A 15,886-nucleotide genomic window follows, 5' to 3' on the forward strand; every position below is an offset into this window, starting at 1 on the left:
AGGCACCTGTGGGGCAAAAATTCTGTTCACGAGCCTCCTGAGAAAAGGAAGATTTTGACAAATAAGACAGAAAACACTAAATGGATAGCACTACAAAATGAGTCTTGGGCTCAACTCAAACTCTTGGGTATGTTGCATGTCTGGCTCATGACCTCTTAACTATCTTATGACAGATGTCCCTGACCTGTGGTGGGAATTGTGAGTGATGATAGAGACATCAGCACTGATGTTGTCCTTGATGTTTCTGCTACTGGTCTCATTCATTCTTATTTTGGTTTGGTTTGACCCATTAGAAACTTCCTCTGATACTATCTGCACTGTGTAGATTTGTAATGGGAATGCAAATTTAAAGATCTTCCCTGCCCCTAAGCTAAAGTACACCTGAAACTTGGGGGTGGGAGGCTTGTTTTTCAGTAAATACTTTTTGATTGACCAGTGGGTCAATTTGTTACATTCTCTGAGCCAGGAGAAGGCTATATAAGCCCTGATGTGAGGCTTTGTTTTGGGGGCTCACTTTGAGAAGTGTTCTGTGATTTGATCTGTATTCTGGGAAGCCGTTGTCCAGGCCCCCCCCCCCCGGCTTTGAAAAACCCAGATGTGGAAACCCAGATGTTGACTGGGTATGGATGTAATGGTTGGACAGCTTGGAAATCTACTTGATCTGTTTCTGTCTTGATAATTCTGCCTGTATACTTTGAAGTTCGGGGTGCTGACCTTTTTCCCCTGAACAAGGTAAACAATATATGTCTGACTGATTAAAGTAAGCTTGTTAACCCATTTTGAGTTGCTTTCCTTTAGCAAAGCAGATCTAAGAACCTGTGTGAGCAGCCACCCTGGGGACGCCGGGGTGCTTGCTGCTACAAGATTGTACTTTTTAAGTCCTTTTTTTTTTTTAATGGTTTTGTGTTATTTGCATCAAGGTCTTCCACCAGTGCTACTTATGCTAGGCTTTGACCTCAGATCAAAAGTACTTTAAGACCATTTTAGTGGTGAGAGGTCACCTAGAAATTTGGGGAAACTTGGCCCAAGGGGAAGGAGCATTTCATGTTTTTATGTATTCTGAGCTGGTTTCTTTTTTTTTTTTTTAAAGCAATTGGGGTTATGTAACTTGCTCAAGGTTACATGGCCAGTTATTTTTTTGTGTGTGCGTATGCATGTATCTGAGGCCAGAACGGATCCCAGGTCTCCCGATGCTGGGGTGCCACCTGGCCGCCCCTAACCAATTGGGGTTAAGTAATTTGCTCAAGGTTACATGGTGTAATGGGAATGCAAATTTGGAAGATCTTCCCTGCCCCTAGGCTAAAGTGCACCTGAAGCCTGGGGTGGGAGGCTTGTTTTTCAGTAGATACTTTTTGATTGGCCAGTGGGTCCAAAAGGTTGTTACATTCTCTGAGCCAGGAGGAGGCTATATAAGCCCTGATGTGTAGCTTTGTTTTGGGGACTCACTTTGAGAAGTATTCTGTGATTTGATCTGAATTCTGGGAAGCCGTTGTTGAGAGTCCCCCGGCTTTGAAAAACGCAGAATGTGGAAACCCAGATGTTGACTGGGTATGGATGTAATGGTTGGACAGTTTGGAAATCTGTCTACTTGATGTTTCTGTCTTGATAATTATGCCTGTATACTTTGAGGTTCAGGGTGCTGACCTTTTCTCCTGAACAAGGTAAACGATATATGTCTGACTGATTAAAGTAAGCTTGTTAACCCATTTTGAGTTGCTTTCCTTTAACAAAGCAGATCCAAGAACCTGTGTGAGCAGGCACCCTGGGGACACTGGGGTGCTTGCTGCAACACATGGCCAGTTATTTTGTGTTGGTGTTAAGAATCTGAGCCCAGAACCGATCCCAGGTCTCCCGACTCTGGGGCTGGCACTCTTACTCACTGCGTCACCTGGCCGCCCCTTGAGCTGGTTTCCTTTTAAGAAGATAGAGAGATCATTATGGGTTTGGTATGGTCCAGGGGATTCAGGTTTGAATAACTGGTCTGTCTTCCTTACTGCTAAAAGTATAAAAAGTCCAGCCTATGGGGAGTTGGTGCTATGAAGATTTGGTGGAATTCCTACTCCCCTGCACAGATTTCTTTCTGACCTAGTGTCAGAAAGTGGAGGTAAAAGGGAGTAGCATAGTAGTTATTAGTAGAACTAAGACCTGTGTCCTTTTTAACCATACTCTAAGTAGTTTTTATTTCATTGTATGGCCTATGAATATTGCAATACATTCTAATCCTGAGCATGAATCACTGGAGAAATCTGAGTTAGGTCTGGCCCAGAATACATGACAACTTAACTGATGTTCTCTAAAGTGTGGCATCTACCAATATAATAAAAATAACAATACTGCCTAAATTAATTTACTTACTCAGTAAATTCACAGGATTCAGCCAACTCTCAAAAGAATATTTTATAGAAGTAGCTAAGAAAACAAAATTCATGTGGAAGAAGAAAAGGTCAAAGATATCAAGAGTAACAATGAAAAAAAGTAGAAAGAAAAGGACCTATCCATACCTGATTTCAAACTCTTTTAAAAAGCAGTAATCATTAAAATAATTTGGTACTGGACACAAAAATGAAAAGGAGGTTGATCAGTAGAAAGCATCATGTATACAACATACAGATGCAAACAAAGACAGTAGCCTAGTGTTGATAAACACATTTTTTTGGTAAACCCATTTTTTTTTTGTATAAAAAAGTTTTGATAAACCCTCCATTTACTGGAGGCAGAAGGGGAGGTCATTATTTGACAAAAACTGCTGGTCAGCAAGTCTGGCAGAAATTAAGTTTAGATCAACACTTCACATCATATATCAAAATAAGCTCCAAATGGATACATTATTTAGGTATAAAATGTCACATCATAAGTAAATTAGACAGAGCAAGAAAAAAATTACCTTTCAGATCTATGGAGAGGGAAAAAGTTTATTCATGACTTAAATTACTGAGAGGATCACACAAGATAAAATGGGAATTTTTGATTATACTAAATTTAAAAGTTTTTGCACAAATAAATCTGATGGAGTGAAAATTATAAGAGAAACAGGTAAATGGCAAAAAAAAAAAAAAAAGATCTTTGGAACAAGTTTTTCTGGTAAAGGTCTCATTTCCAAGATATATTAGGGAAATGATTTAGATTTATAAGACTAAGAAGCCGTTCGTCAATAAATAAAAGATCAAAGGATTCAAACAGACAGTTTCAAAGAAAGAAGTCCAAGCTATCACAATCATTTTTAAAAATCCTCTAATAACTAATAATAAACAAAATATAAATGAAAGGAACTTTGAGGTTTCACCTCAGATGATCAAAATGGCAAATGTTGGAGGGACTGTGAAAGTAAAGTAAAAAAAAAAACTGGCGCACTATTATTGGAGCTGTAAATTGGTCCACCTCTTATGGAAGGCAATTTGGAATTATTCCAAGGAGGTAATCAAACTGTGTATACCTTGTGACCCAGCTACATCATTACTAGGACTATACCCCAACAAAATCAAAAAAGGAGGGAAAAAGATCTATATGTTCAAAAATATTTACAACTCTTTTTATGGTAATTAACTAAAGTGATATCTTCCTATTGGGAAAAGGATAAAAAAAAATTGTGGTATGTGGATGTAATGAAATATTATGCCATAGGAAATGATTAAATGGACAACTTCAGAAGGAACTGGGAACACCTTATGAAATAATGAAGAATAAAATGAGCAGAACTAGGAGACCAATTCATACAATAACATTATAGAGAAAAACAATTTTGAAAGACTTTAGAACTCTGATCAACATAATAATAAACCACAAGTTCAAAAGAATAAACATGCCTCAAAGAGGTGATTTGTTTTTTTAAAAGACAAGTGATACCTTTTCAGACATGGCCAGTGTAGGGATTTGGTTTGCCAAACTATGAAGCTGTATGTTGATGGATTTGGTTTGGGAATTTGTCTTTTTTTTTCTTAATGGGGAGAGGCAGATTTTTTTATATATACTTGTTACAGGATCCGAAGGACTTATGAGGAGAAAAATGCTGTCCACCTTTGGAGAAAGAACTGATGCTCTGAATGCAAATCAAAGCACGCTTTTTTTAACTTTATTATTCTTGGGCGTTTTTTGGTCTGAGTTTTCTTTTGCAACATAGCTAATGTGGAAATGTTTTGCATGACTGCATATGTATAATCTATATCAAACTGCTTGCCTTCTCATGGAAGGGAGAGGGAAGAGAGTATGAGAGAGAATTAGGAACTCAAAATTTTTAAAAATGAATGTTAAAAAATTTTTTTACATGTAATTGAGAAAAAATAAAAATCAACAACAAAATATATGTACAAAATAAACTATAGTAGTTATATATTTTATTGTGTATTATATAATATATTCATATGTTATATGATATGTACATTTAAAAATCAACACTAAAATGTATGTACAAAATAAATAAATAAAAATACTTGTTACTTGACAAAAAAATTAAACAATAAGCATAAATAAAAGGGAGGGGAAAGTACTGTGCAGAGCCAACACAAGACATCAGTACAGAACACAGCAAGTTTATCACCTCCCTCAATTTGGCTGCTGTCTTTATATTAGCCTAAAATTGCATTAGCTTTCATAACAATTTGTGTCATACTCATGTTGACTCATCGAGCTCATGTTCAACTAATACCTAAACATCTACCTGACAAGCAATTAGTGTTTGCCCCAACTTCTTATGTGTAATTAACACTAAAAGTCTACTTGTAATGTCTGATTAATGAAAAACCTAGAAAAAAAATCAATTCAACAATGGCTACAGACAGACTGTTAACAAGAACCTAGTCTGGTTTGATTTTGTTTTGCTTTCCCTGGATACCTCACTTAGGGTTATAACAAACAAAACCAACCTCTCATTATCCTCTATTAATGCATTTTACATAAAAAGCGACTTTCTCAATTACATACATGACCTGTCAGCAGGCTTGTAAACCCCAGAGTAGTTCCTTCCCATATTATCAACCTCTGAGTATGCACCAGCTGTCTTTACCCATATTACCTGTCTTAGAAGAATAACATGGTAAGCACTGAACAACTGATTCTAAAGGACAAGTGTTTGTGCATACCAAAAAAGTAAAGCATTCTTTCTTTCTTTTTTTTTTTTGCTTTTTGGAAGAAGGAAGGTAGGGCAATTGGGGTTAAGTGACTTGCCCGAGGTCACAGGGATAGTTTTGTGTTTAGTGTCTGAGGCCAGATTTGAATTCACTGAGCCACCTAGCCACCCCTAAAGTAAAGCATTTTTTCGGGAAATGTATATACAAAACCAGCACAGCTGGATCTTTGGGAATAGACGCATATACAGAACTGTACAGCATTAAACATCTACCTGCATGCTATTATTAAACTGAAGAAGAAAAGTATTACAGTTTTAAAGGTCTTTAAATATCATTGACTCTAACTCCCTTATTTTGGGCAGCTAGGTGGCACAGTGGCTTGAAAGACCCATGCTCATGAGTTCAAATACTGCCTCAGACATTTACTAGTTTTGTGACCTTGGGCAAGTCACTTAACCCTCTTTACCTCAGTTTCCTCATCGTAAAATGAGTTGGAGAAGGAAATAGCAATAATGATGGCACCCCAGTATCTCTACCAAGAAAACCCCAAGTAGGGTCAAAGAAAGTTGGACACAACTGAAAAATGACTTAAACCGCCTCATTTTAGAGATTAAGTAGCTAAAGTCCAGAAAAGCTTAGATAAATAGTTGTTGGCATATCATCTCCTCCATTAGACTATGAGCTCCTTGAGAGCAGTGGCTGGTTTTTTTTTCCCCTTTTTTTGTATCCCCAGTGCTTAGCACAATGCCTGGTATATAGCAGGTGGTTGATAAAAATGCTAGTTGCTAGTTGACTAATTCAGTAGACCAAGATTACATAGCTAATAAACAGCAAAGCTAAAATGAGAGCACAGATGTTCTTCATCCAATATGTTCCTTTCATTTAAACACCTTGCTGCTCTTTGAGCAGAGAGAAGAAGGTTCCTCTACTTAAGGGGGAAAACAAACAAACAAAAACTCCTTTCCTCATCAGTGATGTTTGAAATTCCACAGAAAGTATTTACTTCTTTAGATTCAGACTTAGTCCCCTATTAAAATGTAAATATCTCTAATATGGGGAAAAGGTAGCAAGGAAATTTTACCAACTTCTCATTGTTACAGTGGTCAGCAAATTACCTGGTCCAAGCAATAGTTTTACTACATTTTTATTTTGAGACAGCAATATTCATTCATTCAATACTCATTCATTCATTCATTCATGTGTCGTTTTATTGACAATAGGCTAATTCAGAATTTCTGACCTTCACCACATGAAACAAGATTGAACTAATTTCCCAAATTTAATTAGTTCTTGGTCAACTGAGTGCTGGATCCCATGCCATTGACATATACTTCTTCCTTCTTTTTTGTCATGGTTTTAAGAATGGATATTAATAACCAAGATTATAAGGAAAGCAGAAAGCTGGGAAATAATTTTTACAGCAATTGTTCCTGATAAAGGCCTCATTTCTTTTTTTTTTCAGCTTTATATTTTTTTAAAATTTATTTACTATTAGTTTACAACATTCAGATCCACAAGTTTTTGAGTTCCAAATTTTCTCTCCCACCCTCCCCCCATGGCAGTATGCAATCTGATAGAGGTTCTACATATACCTTCACGTTAAACATTGGTCAAATTGTAAAGAAGAATTATAAGCAACGTAATGAATAACAAGGAAGAAGAAACAAAACAAAATGAAAAAGAGAGAGAGAGCAAATAGTTTGCTTCCATCTGCATTCAGACTCTGTAATTCTTTCTCTGGATGTGGACAGCCTTTTCCATCATGAATCCTCTGGAGTTGTCTTATAACCTTGCTTGCTGAGGGGAGCCCAGTCTATCAAAGTCAGCCATCACAGATACAATGTGTTTGTAATTGTGTACAGTGTTCTCCTGGTTCTGCTCCCCTCACTCAGCATCAGTTTATATGTCTTTCCAGGTTATTATGAAGTCCGTCTGTTCCTCATTTCTTATAGCACAATAGTATTCCAATACATTCATATACCACAACTTGTTCAGCCATTCCCCAATTGATGGGCATTTCCTTGATTTCCAATTCTTTGCCACTACAGAAAGAGCTACTATAAATATTCCCATTTGTACAATCTCTTTGGGATACAGCCCTAGAAGTGGTATTGTTGGGTTAAAGGGTGTGCATATTTGTTTTCCTTTTTTGGAGGGTAATTGGGATTAAGTGACTTACCCAAAGTCACACAGCTAGTTTTTTTATGTGTCTGAGGTCGGATTTGAACTCAGGTCCTCCTGACTTCAGGGCCGGTGCTCTATACACTGCGCCACCTAGCTGCCCCCCTTGGGTGTGCATATTTTTATAGCCATTTAGGCATAGTTCCAAAGTGCTCTCCAGAATGACTGGATCAGTTCACAACTCTACCAACAATGCATTAGTGTTCCAATTTTCCCACATTTTCTCCAGAATTTATCATTTTCCTGTTTCGTCATGTTAACCAATCTGATTAGTGAGATGTGGTACCTCCAAGTTGTTTTGTTTTGCATCCCTCTAATCAATACTGATTTAGAACATTTTTTCTTATGATTATAGATAGCTTTAATTTCTTCCTCTGAAAACTGCCCGTTCATATCTTTTGACCATTTATCAATTGGGAAATAACCTGTATTCAGAGGAATCAAATTTACAAGTATACAAGTCATTCCCAATTGATAAATGGTCAAAGGATATGAATACAGGCAGTTTTCAGAAGAAGAAATTAAAGCTATCCATAATCATATGAAAAAATGCTCTAAATCACTCTTGATTAGAAGAATGCAAATCAAAACAACTCTGAGGTACCACTTTCACACTTATCAGATTGGCTTATATGACAGAAAAAGACAATGATAAATTCTGGAGAAGATTACAACACTAATGTATTGTTGGTGGAGTTGTGAACTGATCCAACCATTCTGGAGAATAATTTAGAACTATACCCAAAGGGCAACAAAACCATGCATATCTTTTGATTCAGCCATACCACTACTAGGTCTGTATCCCAAAGAGACCATAAAAATGGGAAAAGGACCCACATGTACAAAAATATTTGTAGTAGCTCTTTTTGTCCTGGCAAAGAATTGGAAACTGAAGGGATACCCATCAATTTGGAAAAGACTGAACAAGTCATGGTATATGAATGTAATGGAATACTATTTTGCTATAAGAAATGATAAGGCAGATTTCAGAAAAACCTGGAAAGACTTATATGAACTAATGTTGAGTGAAGTGAGCAAAGCCAGGAGAACATTTTCTTACAGCAACTGCAACACTGTGCAATGATAACTATGATAGACTTAGCTCTTCTCGTCAATACAATGACCCAAGACAATTCCAAAAGATTCATGATGCTACTCACATCCAGAGAAAGAGCTGTGGAGTCTGAATGCAGAGTGAAGAATACTATTTCTCCTTTTTTGGGTTTGTTTTTTCTTTCTCGTGTTTTTTCCCTTTTGTTCTGATTCTTCTTTCACAACATGACTAATGTGGAAATATGTTTAACATGATTGTACAGGTATAACCTACATCAGACTATTTGCTGCCTTAGGGAAGGGAAGAGAGAAGGGAGGGAGAAGATATTGGAACTCAAAATTTTATAAAAATGAATGTTGAAAAGTATCTTTGCATGTAATTGGGAAAAAATAAAGTACTATTAAGGGGAAAAAAAGAATAGATACTACTCTAAGTAAGTTGCAGCATTTAAAGAGAGCATTTCAATGACTGAGATATTTCAGTGTGGAAGTCAAATGTTGCAAAGATCATTCAAGCTATCAGCGAACCAGGATTTTTTAACCAGAAGTACAAAGGAAAATGTGTTAGAAAACTAAAAAAGAGGACAAAAACTGACAAATTCTGAAACAGCCTACAAATCTGAATCATTTCCTGTGCTAGGTCTCACTGTGCGGGCAGAATACACAAAAAAATAAGATATCATCCTTGATTGCAAGGAGCTTCAAATTTGGTAGGAGAGATAACAAGTGCTGATAAAATAGCTATAAATTTGGGCAGAAAATGAATGTACAGTAGCAAAAGTGCAGATGAAGTGCTAAGAAAGCAGATGTAGGAAATGACTTCTGGCTAATAGGGAAAGGAAAGTGGGGAAGGCTTCATGGAGGGAGTAGCATTTGCTCTGGGTCTTGAACAACACCTGGAAATGTTGACAGGTGGAACTGAATGCAAGGGATTGAAAAGAATGAGCAAAGGAACTCAAGCATGAAAGCACTCACATCTAATACTTTCTGTCCTCCCATAGCCCCTAGCATATTCTTTATATATAGTGAGCATTCAACAAATGTTGGTTAGGTCAGTCAATAGTCAACATGCATCTATTAAGAGCTTACTATGTGCCAGGATGTGTCTATATTTATTCCATAAGCATATATGGAATAAATATTTTAAAAAATTACATTCTATACTATATGTAGTTTATATATTATATCTCTATGTTATAAACATTATATATATGTAATTACAGAAATTTTGAAATGGAGATGAAATACTGCAGCATAGTCTTGTATCATGTCACAATTCTTGAAAGGTTAATTGATCTAAGATATGGTGATTTTTATGGAGTTTAGATGCATAAATGTGTGTAGATGTATATATATATATATATACTCACACATATATTCAGTGATGTATATACAAAAACTGTATATACATCTACATATATGTATGTATATAAAAATGTATAAATATAGATGTAGATATACAGGGTGTCCCTAAAGTCTGGACACAAGGAAATCTCATTAAGTATGCATATTTTCAAGAAATGAAATGAATGAAATTTTCAACAACATTTTATTTAATTAGCATAAATGAGATTTCATAGGAAGACAGGAGACACAGGAAATCTCAATCTGTTAATATGGAAAATAGTCCCCAATAGCTAATGAAAGCTTTTATTTCATATGAAATTGTCATGGGTAAAATTTATGTTAATTAAATAAAATATTCTTGAAAAATTAATTTCATTTCTTGAAAATATGCATAGTTAATGAGATCTCCTATGTGTCCAGACTTGGACTTGAGACACCCTGCAGATAATACACACAGTTCTGTATACACCACATTCTAGGTGTTTTGCTGTTTCAAGATATACAGTTCATATAAATCTTCTGATCTCTTCTTTCCTATATGTAAATTTCTTATATTGGCATGCAAGGCCCTGTAAAATCTGACTCTAACTTGTCTCTCCAAGTTTCTCTTCAATCATTCTCCTTCATGTAATCAACATTTCAGCCAAAATATAGAACTCACAGTCCTCCTTTCTCCTCTTACCCCACCTTTTCCCAGTCTTTGTTCATGCCATGCCTTACCTACAACTGCTGAAATGAGGTATTATACTAGAAAGGAAACAGCCCTAGTTTGGGAACCAGAAGGCCTGACATATCCTGCCTTTGTCACTGTGTAACCTTGGCCTTGGCAATTAATCTGACTGGATCTAATTGGCAAAATGAGTGGGTTGGACCAGATGACTTGTAAAATCCCTTCCATTAAGGGCGGCCAGGTGGCTCAGCGAGTAAGAGCACCGGCTCCAGTGTCGGGATGACCTGGATCAAATCTGGGCTCAGATACTCAGCACCACACCCAGAAATAACTGGCCGTGTAACCTTGAGCAAGTTACTTAACCCCTATTGCTTTATTAAAAAAAAAAAATCCCTTCCATTTCTAAACCTATGATACCAAATATTACCATTGCTTCAAGACCCAACTCAGCTGCCATCTCCACTCTGATACCAAGCTGAAAGTGCTCTCCCCCTCCTCAAATTTCTCATAGCACTTGGAACCTTCCCCTTGCATCCTATTTTGCTTTGTTTATTATTTCTGTAGCCTTCTAAACCTCATCTCCCCAGACCATAAGCCCTGAAAGACAGGGGCTATGTCTTTATGAACCTAAATTTTTAATTATTTCATTTAACTGTGTGACCACCGCAAGTGATTTAACCTCTCTAAACTTTTATTTCTTCATCTGTCAAATGGAGGTAAAATTTCCTATAGCATCCATTTCAGTGGGTTGTTGTAAGACTCAAATAAATAAAATATGTCAAGCATTTTGCCAACTGCAAAATGTTAGATAATTTTCAGTTATTATTTGGGGTCTTTCAAACTACTTTTCCAATTGATTTCTATTATTTGCTTTATCTGGCAATATACCTTGGGAAATAATTGCAATGTTAATATAAGAGAGAGAAAAGAGAGAGATAAAGGGGGGGGGAAGGGGAGAGAGAAAAGGAGGGAAAGAGGGGGGAAGGAAAGGGGGGGGAGGGAGAGAGGGGGGAGGGGATGGGGAAGGAGAAAGAGAGAATGAATGAGAGAATGAGAGAGAATGAGAAGAAAAAGGAAGAAACTGTCCAGCTCCAGAGCCATGGGGGTCTTTGAAACTGTACATGGGTCAACAGGGTTGGGTGAGTGGAATTTCTTACACCTTGGTGAGCTCTGGATATGGGTGTGTCTGTTTTACCCACCCCCCCGGGCTGCACGAGCTATAAATAGCTCCGGCTCTGGCCCTCGCCGCCCTCAGTGATGCCCAGCTGCAGAGAAGCCAACTCACTTACCCGGGGCGCCCAGGGCGCGGCTGGCTGGGCGCAGTAGCTGCACTAGCAGCAGCTGGAGGAGGAGGAAAAACCGGACCCGCTGCCCCTGAAGGATGGGGAAGGGGCCGTTACTGCAAACGCCTCTCCAGGGGTCCCTGCCCTCACAGACCATATCGTCGAGTCCCCTTTTCTAGGTTAACAGCGTCTCTTTGGGGGGGAAAGCAAGGCCTTGTGTATCTCGCCCGGTCTGGGGACTGGGCTTATCCTGAGCTGTCTGATAAACTCTCCTCCGCCCCCCGGGGAGGGGTAGCCTAGGCCTGTGGCAGTTTCCGGACTCGGGAGGGTGTAGGTTGTGAGATGCAGGGCGGGGTAGGTGGAGAAAAGAGGGGAAGAAAGGGCGCCCCTCATCCACTCTTTGGGTAACTAATGTCCCCTTAGTACTTTTTATTAAAAATATTATTTGTGGGCTTTACTATTGCCAAACCCTTCCTAATCTGTCTTTCTTAACCTCTCACCTGCCCCTTTTTTGTTTGAGAGCAGCCCCTTTTTCATACATTAATGTATGCACACATAGAATACATCGTCCCTTGCTTCCCCTGAAACTGACATTTCCTCTTTCATAACCATACCATCCCCCTGACCCCTCCTCTCCCTCTTGGTCCAGTTCCAGGCCAGCATGAGTGGTGGCTCTGATAAGGGCTAAATTTGCTCTTCTACTTAAATATATGTATTGCTGTCAAGGAAAAGTTAAAAATAAAACATTCCTTACTATTTTGTGACAGTGTCCAAAAAAAGAGAGACAAAAGCTGCATTCTATTTTATTTCAACAATGATAGCTTCCATGGAATCATAATAGCCAAGCTTGGCCTCACAGACTAGTTGGGAAAATTCAACTTCCTCCCCCTTTGGCACCTGCTGGGAGACAATGGGAGGGGAATGTTGCATGTAGCGTCAGACACAGCTGTTACTTTTGCCAAATTACTTTTTATTTTCTTTAATTTTTAATTTTTATTATAAGAATTATTTCACTATGGGAAGAGGGAAAGAGGAAAAGATATTCAGAAACAAAGATGTAGTAAATACAAAAGATAGCAATGAAAAAAAAGCTGTTGTTTTGGTTTGGTTTTTTAGACAGCTCTCTGTGATCTTGATGAAGTCATTCCAACTACATGGGCCTAAGTTTTCCCATCCCTTAAAATAAGAACATTAGAAAAGATTGTGTCCAAGGTCTGTCCCAAATTTAAATCCCATGATCTTGTGGGTGTATCTCTTAAACACACAGACAAAAACCCCAGTAAAACAATAAAACCCTAGTCCCAAAGAGATGAGTGGCATGTGGTTTTTCTGCAACATTGACACTTGAGTTCACAGATATAAAACATTTATGGTTCCAGAGCTCAAACTCATTTGATCATCACAACAAGGAGGGTGGGGGAGATAATGGGTGAAGACTGTTCTGGAGGTTATTTTCCAAGTTTTGTAAGTGAAGGACTTGAGGCTTAGAGAAATTAAGTGATTTACCCAAAGTCACACACAGATTAGAGACTGAGCTAGATTTCAACTCAACTTTGTTTCCCCCATATCAAGCTCCTTCCAGAATGAGGTCTTTCTGTAGTTTTTTCAGTGCAAATGGTATTTATGAGAACCATTCTGAAAATCTCCAACTCTACCCTGGAAATTTTAACCATGCCTCTGGGGCAAATATAGAGTAAATAATGGAGATTTAAACATCATAGATAGTGTCTGTTGGACACACTCTTAACAGGGTACATTTTAGGCTGGATTTGGAAAGTAGGTCTCAGGTCACATAGCCAGCCTAACACCTGTGAGCACTTAATAAATATTATATGATGCTGATGATGTGGAAGGAAAGTTTAGGGTTCAATAAAACTGGTACCCAAACAGAGAAACATTTCAGCAATTTTTCTGAAGATATTTTCCCCTTCGTGATAAAGGCCTGAGCTCCAAGCAAAGCTATATAATTTCAAAACAGCCTTTCTCTGGTTAAGTGGGTATCACATTGTTCAGTAGTTTTTCAGTCTTGTCCAACTATTCGTGACCCTTCTTTGGGGTTTTCTTGACCAAGATACTTGATACTTGAAGTAATTTGCCATTTCCTTCTCCAGTTCATTTTACAGATGAGTAAACTGAAGCAAACAGGGTAAAGTGACTTGGTCACACAGCTAGTAAGTATCTGAGGTCACATTTGAACCCAGGTCTTCCTGAATCCAAGCCCAGTACTCTATCTACTTCGCCACCTAGAAGAGCTTAAGTTGGTATAATAGGGTTATAGAATCATCATTTAGGAGCTAGAAGGAAACCTAGAGTCTGAGCTCCTCATTTTACAAATGAAGAAACTGTAACTGCTACAAATGAAGAAGCCCAGAAAGATTAAGTGATTTGTCCAGAATCAGACAGCCAGTCAGTTTCTTAAGCAGGATTTGAATCTTCCTGATTCCATGGGGCAGTTAGATGGATCAGGCAGCTACATGATACAGTGGATAAAGTGCAAGGCCTGAAGAAAGGAAGACTCATCTTCCTGAGTTCAAATCTGTCCTCAGATACTTAATAGCAATGTGATCCTGGGCAAGTCACTTAATCTTGTTTGCCTCCGTTTCCTCATCTGTAAAATGAGCTACAGAAGGAAATAACAAACCACTCCAGTATCTTTGCCAAGAAAACCCCAAAAGGGGTCACAAAGAGTTAGATATGATTCAAACAACTGAACAACTTCTTCCTGATTCAAAGTCCACTACTCTCTCCACTACGAAATCCTCTTAGTTAAAACAGGCATGGTAGGGAACCTCTTATGATCCTTGCTACCTGGGAGTCTGAGGTGGGTGGATTGACTTGAGCTGAAACGTTCTGGGGTATTGCAAAGCAGATCAGGTGTCCACACAAAGTTGGGCAACAATGTCGTGAGCTCCTGGGAATGAGAGGTGGCTAGGCTGCCTAAGGAGTTAACCAGCCCAGGCTGGAAATGAAGCAAATCAGAGTTTCTCCACCAATCCATAGGAGGCTTATCCTAGGAGAGGCCACTGTACTTTCAGCCTAGTTGAAACAGGAAGACTCAGTCTAAAAAAACAAAAACAAAAAAGCACTACATGTCTAACCCTGACCCCCACTTGCCTAGAAGTTACTTTTCACACCTTTCCCAGGGTTCTAATTAAGGGGATTGGGGAGTGTCTGGGCTCTCTGCCATTGGCTCCAGCCCCAATAGATGGTGGTTCCCCCAACTGTAGGGGGTCCCCTGCACCCCAGTTCCATTTAATAACTTACCAGTCAGATTAACTTTTACAATGAATATTTACTTAAAATGTATAAGGAAAAATATACAAACATATAACCCTCTCTGCTGTACCACATTATACTCTGAAGAGGGGAAGGAGATTAGGTTCATAGCTTAGATCACTAGCACAATCCCAAATTCCAAGTCCAAAGCTTCTTTGGCCTGAAGTCCCAATCACACTGGCTTCTTACGGCTTTCCTGATGGGCTGGATGGTTGTAACACCCAGGCTAGAATGAGGGCTCTAAGATCACTGTGACCAGCCCATAACTTCAGTGAAAATTCTGCTCCCCATGACTGAAGAAAAATGAACAAGAACAAGACCAACACCCCAAATCCATTTCTTGGAAGCACAGGGCTTCCTTGGAGCCAGAGGAGAGAAAGTGAAGGTAGTTTTTTCCCCCTCATGATGCCTTCCTTGGGGGTGAACTGCTACCTTCACCCTCTCTGGATGCAGTAAGAAAGGAAGTGTTCCAGTCTAAATTTTTGGAGATGCTCTCATTGGCTTCACAGTCAATCAAAAAAAGCTTCTCTCACCCACATGGTAAGGAAATTCAGGATGTCTTCTCCCAGAAGGGTCTTTCCCTCCTAGACTGATTTTTTTTTTTGAGTAGGCAAACAAGTCATCTTTTGCCTCATTTCTTACCTAGCCTTAAATCACTGAATAGGTGTTGCCTCAGACAAACTGAGATCTGGGAAAGACTTTCGCTTAAAAAGGTCAATCTTCCCACTGCACCTGGGACCTTCTCTAGTCATCTTAACCTATGTCTTACCTCTGCACTCAAATGACTCTGGAGGAGAGCATGAGGCTGATGATTCTGCACAGCCCAGTCTCACTTAAATCCAATTCATTCTCAAGTCAAGACATCATCCTCCTGACATTATTGATCCTCTTCCAGGACAAAGGACGAACAACAACATCAACAACAATCTGTCTCCAAGGTAGGTGATCTGGGCATGAAACAAAAGTCTCCATTACATATATGTTTGCCACAAGAAAAACTCAGATAAGCTTAG

The 15,886-nt window shown here is 38.6% G+C and overlaps 1 protein-coding gene across 3 annotated transcripts in view; it reads right to left on the reverse strand.

Annotated features, from left to right (window-relative positions):
* Nucleotides 1-11,948, reverse strand: part of SUSD1 (sushi domain containing 1) — a 365,003-nt gene extending 353,055 nt beyond the window's left edge. For 2 of the 3 annotated variants that reach the window (XM_069085318.1, XM_069085317.1), the window contains exon 1: nucleotides 11,604-11,947. In XM_069085318.1, coding sequence (XP_068941419.1) covers nucleotides 11,604-11,754 — 151 coding nt within the window. In that variant the 5' untranslated portion in view covers nucleotides 11,755-11,947. Of the gene's footprint in view, nucleotides 1-11,603 lie in introns of all 3 variants that reach the window. The other variant, XM_069085316.1, reaches the window with a different exon arrangement.
* Nucleotides 11,949-15,886: the final 3,938 nt, after the last annotated feature.

Source organism: Petaurus breviceps, unplaced genomic scaffold (assembly GCF_028583685.1).
Source record: "Petaurus breviceps papuanus isolate PSGF00001 unplaced genomic scaffold, PetGlider_PUasm1.0 175, whole genome shotgun sequence".
Classification (NCBI taxonomy): Eukaryota; Metazoa; Chordata; class Mammalia; order Diprotodontia; family Petauridae; genus Petaurus; species Petaurus breviceps.